Below are 12353 nucleotides of genomic sequence, written 5' to 3'. Positions count from 1 at the left end.
TTGAAACTCTAAATCTTGCAATGTTTTAGTAAGCTGGAATCAAATTAATACACAAATAGGGAAAAGTTATTTTTGTAATGTTCATGTAAGTAATATTCCTGACAACAAATAACTTTGGAAAAACAAATCTTAAAGTAGGTAATTTGTGATTTCCAGATCAAAGTTTTGGGAGCAAGAACAAGAAAAACAGGACAGCAACTGAGTTTTTAATAGAAAACACAGTAGTCCAGATAAGTTTAAAATTGTATGCATACTTTCTTGAGAGTGAGGCCTGTTTTCTGGAGTAAATCAAGGTACCAAAAATGCTCCAACTGATGTAGAATGATATGCTTTGTCCAGCTATCTGCTAGCTTCCCACTGTGTATAAAGCATACTTGGGAAGCTCTTCTCTGGCTTCTTTCTGGACCATCAAAGAACTGGTGGGACCTTCGCCCATGGTGAGCAGCTCTCATGAGTGTTAAGTTTCACCAGAAGAAAGTATCTCTCTTTGTGTAGAGAGTTACTCTAACTGAGCAGATGGATCCTTTGCCCTGCATTGGTCTGGATTTGGTACTCAGAGCCATACAACATCCTGTTTTGGTCACAAAGTGTGCCCAGAAGTTTCTTATCTATTAGAGATGACTAAAATGCATTTAATCAGCATACTTTTCTACACCTAATAACTGCAGTGTACAAGTATGTATGTTTCACTTTGTAATTCAGTTATGACACTTCCAAGGCCATACAAACTGTCTTTACACCCTTTGCTTATGCATTCTTTGCTTTTAAGGCAGAAAGTGAAGTTCAATGTATTTGTATTGGGCCAGCCCTACATTTTTCATGACAAGTAACATCAAAGTCCAGAACAAAATTTAAAAAAAAAGTTAAGTCCATTTCAGTCTTTCAAGAAAAGACACGCCTGACAGAAATTTTTGTAGCTGCACTGGAGTCAAAGAAGCCACAACAGTCTAGAATACCTGACATCAGCCTTTGTGGACAGTGCGTTGGCCACTGAACATCAGGTATATGAAACAGGTCTGGGAGTGCACCTTAACTGTGCTCAATCCTGTGGATTACTGGAAAATAAAATAATGTCATTTTCCCTGTAGCACCTTGCTATTAGAGAGGCGTATGTTGGTTCAAAGTTGGAAAATGACTGTTAATGTAGATTTACATTCTTAGGAGTATGACACATTCCAGGTATTGCTGCAATTAAACACATTCAGCAAACCTCCACAGCACCCTTACCTTTTATGTTTGTTGTTCATACGTAGGTATAGATCCCATTTTAAATGCTGCTTGAGGAAATATGGCTAAACGTCCTAGATTATTAACCTTTTCCTTTTGCATCAAAATGCAAATGTTCTCTGACTGTAGAGGATCTCAGCTCCTTGTCGTTTCAAATTACGTGTTTTCTATTTTGTTTGCAACTAAGACTCTTTTAAATAAAGGCACAAGGGGTCAGTGTTGTTGCACAGCAGTTTCACTGAAAGGGTGAAAAATGTGCTTCGGTACAGAAATTTATTTCTTTTAATATAGCAAGTTCTGAGGGGAACATGAGCCTCTAACACCTACACCAAAACTAGCGTTGTAAGTCATAATATGTTAGCATCTTCTATGCCCGTATGTATAGAAGCAGAATTATTAGAAGATATTTTTCCAATTTCAGTGTTAAATCAGAAATAGTTAAATGTAATGTCTTATTATATAACTGCAACTTGAAGTTGTAAATAGACTATAGTGATAGAGGGAGTTGTAAAGTTAGGCAGAAGGATCAGTGTATTATGATTATTTTTGTTCATCATATTTATACATCAGAAAATGATACACATGAAGAAACAGTAGGATCAGTAGGTCATTCACTCCTGTAACACAGAAGTATCAATTCTGGCTCCAGATCTAGATCCACAGCTTCTTTTTGCCAGCTGGGCTCTCTATTGGCTTGTCATTCAGAGCATCACCCAACCTCAGACTGGAGTGAGATAGTTTGTATATGGAAAGACAGACTGAGGACAGGGAAAATTGTGTTCAGCCTGCCTGTTTTAGAGAGACCTTGGAGAACGGTTGACCTAAACTGCTGTTTCTGTTCTTAAATATGTCATACATGTTAGAGCAGGAGCAGTAACAGCTGTAGGAGTAGGAGAGTAGTAGCAGACTGAGAGCTCTTAACAGGTCATCATGTTCTAACATGACCTGTTGTCATTTCAACTGTTTCAACTGGCCAGTGATGTACTTTGTATGTCCATTTGGCTTTGTTTTCTATAATTTGATTCAGAGACTTGGCTGCTTAAAAGTAGGTACTAAGAACTTAATAGACAGATGTAAACTCTCACCATAGGGACATTCCTTCAATGGCATGTCCCTCTTGAAGTTCTCAAAATTACCTGTTAAATTTGATCTGAACTGATGCTTCACCTGAAGCATACAATTTGAAAAGTTCAGAGCAGAATTTTACCTGCCTCTCTAATAATAATTTTTGTCTTCAAAAAGAAGATTAAACATGTATTATTATCCTACTGTGCAACTAACTAAATGAATGGCCCATGAAAAGGGGAAAGTATTCACTGGTGTATAAAGTCCTGAGAGTATCTTTCTGAATAGTCAGGATTAGAGCCCATAGATGATTTTGTAGAAACATTGCAGACGTTGTAGAAATGTTACAAAAATCTTTATTCTTTTCTATGACCAGTAGGAACAAAATGTTAAATATATGGTATATTAAGAGCAGCCTATCAACCCTCCATAATAATTTTCCTCTACTCTTCCGTGCTTGGTGCATGGAGGGAAACCCTAGGCTCCCTGAATTCACTAGGAGAAAGTGGCCATTCACATGCATATAGGTATAGCAAAACCAGAAAACTCGCCTTAGCACCTTAATTGTTTGTTTTGCAAGTTGCCAGGTTACACAGATGATATTTAGGACAGACACAGTACTTCCATGCCTTTGGCACAGTTCTGCCACTTGTGGCCTCTTTCTTACCTACCATATTTTTGTTATATGGAACTATGGTGTTTGCATCAAAAAATGTTTGTGACAGTGCCAGTAACCTGACTATTCTGAGCGTCAGCACCTGTGGTATTGCTGCAGGTACAAATACACAGTACATTTCTCTCTTCCATGTGTGGAGAAATCACAGCTGTGTGGCTGGATACATTACCCTGGCTTTAACACCCATTAGTGTTTTCTGCACTGTACTTCACCTGGTTCAGTGAGTCCTATTACTTCAGGTTTTGGAATAAGCTGTCAGCAGTTTCTAGTTTAGCCAGACATCTGTCTGAGAATCCTCAAGTATACAGAGAGAAAGCCCACATCTGTCTGCAACATACTGTGTAAGCATATCAAAAGATATGAAATGACTCCTGTCTGAGGTTAGTGGCCTGCAGAAAGAGGAATGGTGCTATTCTCAGCTACGTTTCCTTTACACTTGTGTACTTCAGTTGAATTCTTCATTGCTATGTTATTCCTAAGTTTCTAGCAGTGAAGAGTATTATTCTTTATTGCCTTTTCTTTTTCCCTTTTATGTCTCTGGCAAGTGCTCCTGTTGGTCTCTGATACAGTCTGTTTGGCATTATTAATAATGAGTTCTTCATTGTTGTTTTAGTACTTGTATGAATTAATGTGGGGTTTTGTTTGTTTCCTTTTCCGGATATTAGACTCGGAATAACTTTGAAAGCACTAGACAGGAAGTGGAGAGACTCATGCAAAGAATGAAAGCAGCCAACCAGGATTACAGACCACCAAGTCAATGGACAATGGAAGGCTATCTCTATGTGCAGGAGAAACGTGAGTACAACAGATGTACCTTTTGATTTGATCTGAAAGGCAAGAATGAAGAAATTATTTAATTAGCAGAACAAAACAGCTCTCTATTTGAATCTCTGTGGACTTCTGCTGTGGTTGCCTTCCTAATGATTTAGAGGTTCAAAAGAAAAATAAGGGTTTGGTTTTCAAAAAGCACTCAGAGTAGCTACGGTTAGATGGAATGGTGATCAAAACACTTTTCAGTAACTCAGCTCCTGCTTTCTGCATCCTTATGGGAAGGTCCCTGCTGTTGTATGCCCCAGTGGCTCAGTATTAGCAATCTGTGCTCTTGCTGGCTGCCCTGCGCTTTGCTGCAAGCTCCCAGCACTTTGCTTTGGCTACCCCCTGTCTCCTGCGCTTTCCCTGTCTATACAGGGCCTGTAGTTCAGCCATCCAGAAGCAGCTTCTACCAGGGATCTCCACTGACCCAGCCATCTTAAATGAGCATGCACTTAATGGGAATCAAAGATGTAAGAAAAAAGTCATCTAAATATAGTGTTATCATAGTTAACCTCATCCGCGTTTACCCTCAGTAGCACTGGAAGTTTTAAGAAGACCCTCTGTGTTTTTTAATTGAGTAATAATCATAGAAGAAACCTGTGTTAAGTGGAGCTGAGCCCTGCTAATGGGGGAAGGAGAAAAGGAGTGAAGCACTGGGCACATGCTGTACTTCATTAAATAGTGAGAGGCCAACTTGACATCCTCTTACTGAAAAGAAGTCGGTTCATTAGTTTATTCTGGAGTAACAGCAGGGTCTGTAATCACTGTGCACTGGGGAAGGTACTAGTTGTATAATTCCTTGTGATGCAAGTTTACTTTCCTACAACTGTCATCCTATAGGTTCTTGTCAAATTGTGGGCAACTGGGTTAAATGTTTCCTATTCTTGAGACTAAATTCTATATTTATTTATTACTGATATGCATCATAGTAAATACAGTTTTTTGAAAAATACGGCACTCGGCCATAGATTGTTTTCATTCAGATGGGTGATCAAGAGTAACAAGCTTAAAGTTGCAACATAGGTGTCTAGCTGCAATTTTTTAGTGAAAAAGTTGACTTCATCTAAAACTGCTTTGAGAGTGCTTATGATTCTTACATATGGTAAATGAAATAACGAATTGCCATCAGACGAAAAAATTGGTTCAGAATAATTACAGATTTTTTTGTGCTAAGTAGAAATAAAATGTAGAAACAGAACAGGTAGCTTCTGAGAGTGCATAACCAGTTGACTTTTCAAGTCATGAGGTTACTTTCCTCCAAAACACAGGCAATGGGAGAGTGTTCATGAAGTCAACGTAATAGATCGTGTAAATTTGCACATCTGCATATCTGGATTGCCAGACGTCCAACTTACATGACTGATCCAGTCTCTCATATGACCATCACCTTCTTGGCTACATTTAGAATGCAAAGCCATTGTATCTATACTAAAACTACTAGGTTTGTTTTCAACACCTTCCATTTTCATATCACTCTTTACATTTAAAAAACCCACACAAACCCCTTAAAATACATTTTTTTTAAAGACAGAGGTCTTTCATTTTGTCCTGGTTCCGACCAAGGGTTAATTTTTTCAGTATCCAGGAGGAGTATGGATAGGACCCAGAGATTATTCTGTATCACCTTTTATGTCATTTTCCAAGGACGTGGGAAGAGGTCTTTTTTGTGTTGCGTAGTAGGGAGCGGTCAGGTATTGTCAGGTGTTTCTGCATGGTGAGCACTCACATTGGAATCATTCGCCTCTTGTACACTCTGTCATTCATACTGTTGCTGTTACTGTTCATTTTCTTATTTCATTTTTGTTTCTAGTAAATTGTTCTTGTCTCAGCCTGTGATATTTACCTCTTCTGCCTGCAGTTCTCCTCTCCATCCTGCTGCAGGGGATCTGGTGGGAAAGACAGGGGAGTGAGCGAGTGGCACATGGGTTTGAAATGTTTTGGTGGGAACACTCAGTCGTAGTATACCATTCCTAAGCCATGACACATTTTAAAAAGAATTAGTAGGTCCATGCATACTGTAGTTTGAAAAAATCAATATGTTTTTCCCATGAGTAATTCTCACTGAAATTAATTGGAAAATCACATGTGAGTTAAAACTATCACCTAGTCCTTTCCTATTCAGAATTTACACAAAAGTTACAAAACTGCATTTTTTATATATGTATTTATCTCTGCTTTGACACCTCCATTTGTGATAGCTTTGCAGAAAGGAACCATATTATAATGCCAGGTTCCAAAGCATAATGCTGTCCAAGAGAAAAGAATTGCTCTTCCTTCTTATTATGTCTTCACACAGCCAGTGTGTTTGGTCTCTGGAGCTGAGTACCCAGAAACTGTGTCAATGCTACTAAAATAAATGGGGCTGTACCCTGCCACCAGGACAATCTTGTACAAAATATCCCATCCTCTCTGCTAAATTTCCTATTGTCAAAAATCAGGAAGATTTTTCCAAGTTGCTTATTGACTATGTTGTGTAGTCATGGTAAATTGTGCCAACACGGTTTATTAACCAGTGCAGGTATAGCCATACTGTTCTGACCCAAGGGGGAGCAATCAGCACACTACAAAAACCTGAATTATCCTGTCCTCGGAAGTGCACCACCATTCCAGATGTGTCTGTAACATTCTGAGAGCTTGGTTTATTCTCTCTCCTACAGTAAACTTTTTTCCCCTAGAAAAAAGTGAGACATCTTAACTGTATTTCTAGGATGTGGTGAGAATTCTGCAAACGGTGGGAGGATTTACTCCATGGCCTCACAGCAAAAAACACATTATAATAAATGCCTGTATCTAAGCTGCATTAGCATGGACAAAGTTTAAAACAACCACTGAGCTTGAGCTCAAGAGGATTTGGTGTTTAGATTCACTAAGGGTTCACAGCAGTGCCTGAACAAAGCCCTGGCTAATCCAGGAGTGATAACATCTTCTGCATCGGAGATCCTACGCTTTGCGGTAGGAGGAAGAATTAGTGTGGTGTGACCTCTCCAGGTAAGGCACACATCCACCTGGGGATCGCTATAGATTTCACTTATACCTGTCTAAATGGAAGACAGGTGAATCCCTAAGTACAGGATACTCTGGTATTGTGAGCATGTGCAGCTGTCTTTTGTGGACACTGTCAGTTGTGCATCACTGTTACAGCCACCTCTTCCCCAGCAAGACCCCCTCCAAGGCATAAAAGGCCAATGTTTCTTGCTGAAGGTGCCACCTCTGCCACTCAGCAATTTATCCCTCATCTCTATGTTGTTTTAGACTGTACAATTCTGTTGCTTTCTTTCATATAATGAAATCTCTTGTCAGTGTTCGACTGCCATTTTACCCATTCCCTTAAGGTAACACGTAGAAGAATAGCCTTTCTATGATGGTACCAAAAGCATTTGTTACCTTTGAGAAGAACTCTGAGGCTAAAGGAAAATGAACTCTGATTTTATTACTTCGTCCAGTTTTCTGCATTTAATACCAGTCTTTAAGGTATTAGCCATCCAGGTGCCAAAGAAAATCAGTCTGCTGGAACTTTGTTGAGCAACCTTATTAAGCTTCAGTTTTTGAAAATTGTACCTGAACAACATACTCAGATTAAAAAAAATTAAGAGAGTTTTATATTTTGTACACTACATGTGAATGCTGCTGTTTTATTTTTCTATGCTAACTCCAACTAAAATAGTGATAAAATGCTAAAACAATTACTTTTAATACTATCTCTCTTTACTCTAGGACCTCTTGGATTCACATGGGTAAAACACTACTGTACTTACGACAAAGGAACAAAAACATTTACAATGAGTCTAGCTGAAGCCAAATCTGGGGGAAAAGTGGTGAGTTGCACATACATGAGCTGCATATTGCATCTTTTATATTAAGCATTTAAGAATTGGTAAAAAAACATGAACACAGCATTAGCATGTGTTATATTGCATGGATAAATATTTAAGTAATATTTCTTTTAAAACTTACATAAACCACATATTAAATAACTTCTCTAATTTGGTCATTGCAAATCACATTTGCACAGATGCATAGACTGGTTTGGGAGGGCCCTCTGTGAGCAGCAAATATGTGACAGAAAACTAATAACTGTTGTCTTTATATGCAGGAAAAATAGTGTATAAATTCCCAAATAATTTTAGTCCCTGTTCACACAGTCAAGTTTAAGATACAAAGCAAAGTTATTTAAGCCTGTGCTAATTTAATTTTGGGGTTTTTTTGTAGAATGGCCTTGTCACAAGCTCACCAGAAATGTTCAAGCTAAAATCTTGCATCAGGAGAAAGACGGATTCGATTGACAAACGTTTCTGCTTTGATATTGAAGTATTTGAGAGGTTTGAATTGTTTTTGTAGTAACAATATGAAAATATTAGCAGCAAATATTTAGTAATTACTCCTCTAAGAGGAACAGGTATTTATCAATATGTTTGTATGCAAACAAACTCGGCTTTCAAGATTTAGTACTTCTTTGTTCAAACCTGGCTTTCTAACAAAGTTCACTGCATTGCTTTTATTTTGGCTTTACTACATTATGTTTGCATGCAGATAGAGGATGGATTCTTATGAAACCTGTAGGAAAACTGACTGTCCTCTTTTAGAACAAATGATAAATATTTTTATAAATACTTACTAATAAGCATATTCTTCACAAAACTTTATTTCTTTCAGAAATGTATGGTAGCACATTGTTTTTCTTTCTTGAATAGTTACATCTACCTTTTTTTTCCACTTATTCCTGGGTATTATATCAGATAGATGAAAACAGCTTTCCTTTATTTGAACTATATATATACAGTAGTTTGTAGAAGTTCTTTTTTCCAAGCTAAGGAATAAAGAGAAATATTGAATTATTTTTTCTGTTAGAATATAATATAGGCTGACTTTTTTAGTTGTTCTCTCAAAAAATGTTTTATGACTATTGCAAAACTTAGTAAATGGACCTGTTTTATATCTACCTCAAAATTGTTCTGTTATGTCAGAAACTGTCAACTTTCTCTAACTTCTGTCTGCCTTTTACGTATTCACATGTCCACATGCTTGTGGATTCTGACTTAGGTTACTGTTTGAGAAAAACAGTAACTTCATTGAATGTATTTGTTTTTGACAGACCTGGAATCATCACACTGCAAGCTTTTTCAGAATCCAACCGAAAACTTTGGCTTGAAGCTATGGATGGAAAGGAACCAGTAAGGATATTTTTAAATTTCCATTTTGCAGTTTTATGGTGCACATATTAAAAAAAGAAGCTAGTATACGTCAGATACTCTGTTGCAGTACCAGCAAATACGCTTCTTTTCTTTGTGAGACACTACTGCAAGTACATAGGTAAGATATGTACAAAGTAGAAAAGGGAAACTGTTAATTTAAGCCTACATTCATATATCATTATTTTACGTTAGGACATTTTAAGTAATAATAGTTTAAGTAATATGATGGCATATTGTATTCATGGTTCAAGTAACACATGTGAAGTAGTCACTACAATAGTAAAAAGCAACCACCTTTTTGGGCAATGTCATGGAGTAAACAATTAGCACCATCTTAAAAGGCACTGCAGAGAGCAGAAAAATGTGTTGAAAGCTACTGAGAGACAGGCTTGTCTGAGTTTTCTTTCCACTATTTGGCTACCCTTAAAGTAGTCACTGAATGAGGGCGATGTCAGACCTGTATCTGATAGGAAAAAAGTAGTTGATCACTTTTATGAGATAGATGAGTGCTTTTACATGCTTCTTGCTTGCCTGAACCACTACAGAAATTGGGTCGCTAGTTGTAATGAAGTTGAACACACTTGAAGACTGTAAACCTGCCTTCTGATGCATCAGTTGCCTGTGGTAGCATAGGGCTGTTAACCTGGGTGTGTGCTGGAATGGTTAACCATCAAGAGATGGTGAAAGGCAAGGTTGGCATTTTCCTAGCAGCAAGCTAATACATAGCATGTTGCAACTACTAACAAACCTGGCAATAACGATTTTTAAGCACAATTATTGTCCTGTTGAATTGTTGTTTGGTTGTTTGTTTGTTTTTTACAGATCTACACACTACCAGCCATAATTAGCAAGAAGGAAGAAAGTAAGCTTTTATTCATATTGAGTTACCAACTACTACTAGATTTCTGTAATGTTCCAGTTTCTTAATATGTTGGGGAGTGAGATATTTATTATTTTACGTTTTATTTCTATTGCTGTGAAATAACATTGTTGAATTAAATAATTTGGTTACACAAAAGCACATCCTAAACTATGTAAACTGTGGGACAGTGTTCAACTTTTGTATTGCTATCAAACATTAATTGGAAAAAAATTTGATTGCCTCCAAAGTTACAACATATTTAAGAAATCTTTAGAAGTTTCTGTTGGTAGTCTGCATACCTAAATGTAAACATATTCCACTATGTTGAAATAATATCCTCATATAAAGTCATAAAATCAGTTAGGTTGGAAAAGGCCTTTAAGATCATCAAATCCAGCCATTGAACCAGCACTGCCAAATCCAGCATTAAATCATATCCCTAAGTGCCTCATCTACATTCTTCTAGGGATGGTGACTCAGCCGCTTCCCTGGCCAGCCTTTTCCAGTGCTTGGCAACACTTTTTGTGAAGAATTTTTTCCCTAATATTCAATCTAAACCATCCCTGGCACAACTTGGGGCCATTTGGTGTTGTCCTGTTACTTGTTATTTATGAGAAGAGATCAGTGCAACCTCTGTTCAGGTAGTTTTAAACAGTAATAAGGTTCCCCCTTGAGCCTCCTTGTCTCCAGACTAAACAACCTCCTCATCAGACTTGTGCTCCAGACCCTTCCCCAGCTCCACTGCCCTTCTCTGGACACACTTCAGCACCTCAATGTCTTTCTTCCAGTGAGGGACCCAAAACTGAACACCAGTGCTGAATACAGAGGAACAATCACTGCTCTGGTCCTGCTGGTCACACTATTACTGATACAGGCCAAGATGCCACTGGCCTTCTTGGCCACCTGGGCACACTGCTGGATCACATTCGGCCACTGTTGACCAACGTGTCCGGGTCCTCTTCATTTCCAGCCACTTTTCCCCCGGCCTGTACCACTGGCTGGAGTTGTTGTGACCCAGGTGCAGGACCCAACACTTGGCCTTGTTGAACCTCATGCAGTTGGCCTTGGCCCATGACATCCTTTTAGTTTTAGGTGTATATGCACATATTAGATAGGCTGAGTGTGTTTAAAGATACTATAAGATTTGTGTGCATAATTGTGTTAACACTGTATTACCACACCTGTTACTAACATCATATTGACACAAATATGCAAAAATATTTTAAATATATGTGGGGATGTATGTATCTCAGAGAAACTCGGTCAAATTAGGACATACATCTTCATAGAAGGTGTACTTGAGACTCTGAAAATCTGAAATTTAAGCCAATATATCTTTTTTTATATGATAGTGTTTGTTTTAATGGTGATAAATACACTGTTTATGATTTTCTTTATTTAGTAATTTAGTTATTTAGTAATCTAGTAATTTAGTTAGTTTATTTTTCTAGTCTTCTTTATTTAGCTATTTAGAGCAGTAGGAGTTGAAGATAGAAAATTAGTGAGAAATATATTCACTTGAAATAACCTCACTAATTAAAATCAATAACAAGGATTGTTTTCCTATGTTACCATTTTATGAGCAGTAATGTGCCTGTGCAGGGAAACAAAGAATGTTGTTATATTAAATCCAGTGAATATATCCTGTTCATAATGTAGGTCCTGAACTCCTTAAAAGCATTTTGCTCAGCAGAGTGGAGTACAGTAGTTTTCTTTCAAAGCAACAAGCTTTCAGCTTTATGTTTAGAGGAGCTACTGATTTCTCAGAAAGACAGTATAATATTAAGCTTCTAAAGATACACACTGTTGACCAGAAAGTCGGATTTGAATGCTAAGGATATATCTACAGAAATACTATTACAGAATGAGTATCATAACCTTATGGATAAATGTGTATCAACCCTTGACTAATAAGTGAGTTTAGCTAAATTCAGAGGGTTTGTGTATTAATGTTAGAAAGTAATGACCTTTTTTTCTTTTTTTATAGTGTTCTTAAATGAAGCAGGTTTCAACTTTGTGAGGAAATGTATTCATGCTGTAGAAACAAGAGGTGTGTATTTAATCACAAATTATTTATTAGATGATTATGATTTCTTTTGCTGAAATATTACTTTGATTAATTCTGCATGTTTTACAGCAGTGCTTTGAGTGTGTCCATCATTTGGTTTGGACTTTTCACATTTTAGCTGCATTGTTTGCACTTTCAATGTACAACTCAAAATTGTTGCTACAAGTTCCAACAACAGTACTTATCATATCATTTAAGTAGGTTTTTTAAACATTTTCTGTTTTATACATAGCTATTTATTTATACACAGCTGCACACATCCTTAGTCTTTAATTCGTGTGCACTGAATTGTGCTTTCTTGTGATAAAACTGTAGGGGGTCTTAGCTCCCAACTTTGTTTTCAGGTATGAAACCTGAAGGCCAAAAAGTGCCATCAATGCTCTCTGCTGATACATCTGTTTTTTTGCAGAGCATAACTCCAATAATTTTATTCAGTTATTTTGCACATGG

General features: G+C 37.3%; 1 protein-coding gene across 2 annotated transcripts in view; it reads left to right on the top strand.

Moving 5' to 3' along the window:
• Positions 1 to 12353, top strand: part of ARHGAP42 (Rho GTPase activating protein 42) — a 144948-nt gene that overhangs the window by 104684 nt on the left and 27911 nt on the right. For both annotated transcript variants that reach the window (XM_071555245.1, XM_071555239.1), the window contains 6 exons: positions 3634 to 3763; positions 7496 to 7596; positions 7991 to 8100; positions 8874 to 8952; positions 9796 to 9835; positions 11823 to 11885. In XM_071555245.1, the coding sequence (XP_071411346.1) occupies positions 3634 to 3763; positions 7496 to 7596; positions 7991 to 8100; positions 8874 to 8952; positions 9796 to 9835; positions 11823 to 11885 (523 nt within the window). The remainder of the gene's footprint in view (positions 1 to 3633; positions 3764 to 7495; positions 7597 to 7990; positions 8101 to 8873; positions 8953 to 9795; positions 9836 to 11822; positions 11886 to 12353) is intronic.

Source organism: Pithys albifrons, chromosome 1 (assembly GCF_047495875.1).
Source record: "Pithys albifrons albifrons isolate INPA30051 chromosome 1, PitAlb_v1, whole genome shotgun sequence".
NCBI classification, from domain to species: domain Eukaryota; kingdom Metazoa; phylum Chordata; class Aves; order Passeriformes; family Thamnophilidae; genus Pithys; species Pithys albifrons.
The sequence above is the reverse complement of the archived record's forward strand: the minus strand, read 5'-3'. Positions and strand labels throughout refer to the sequence as shown.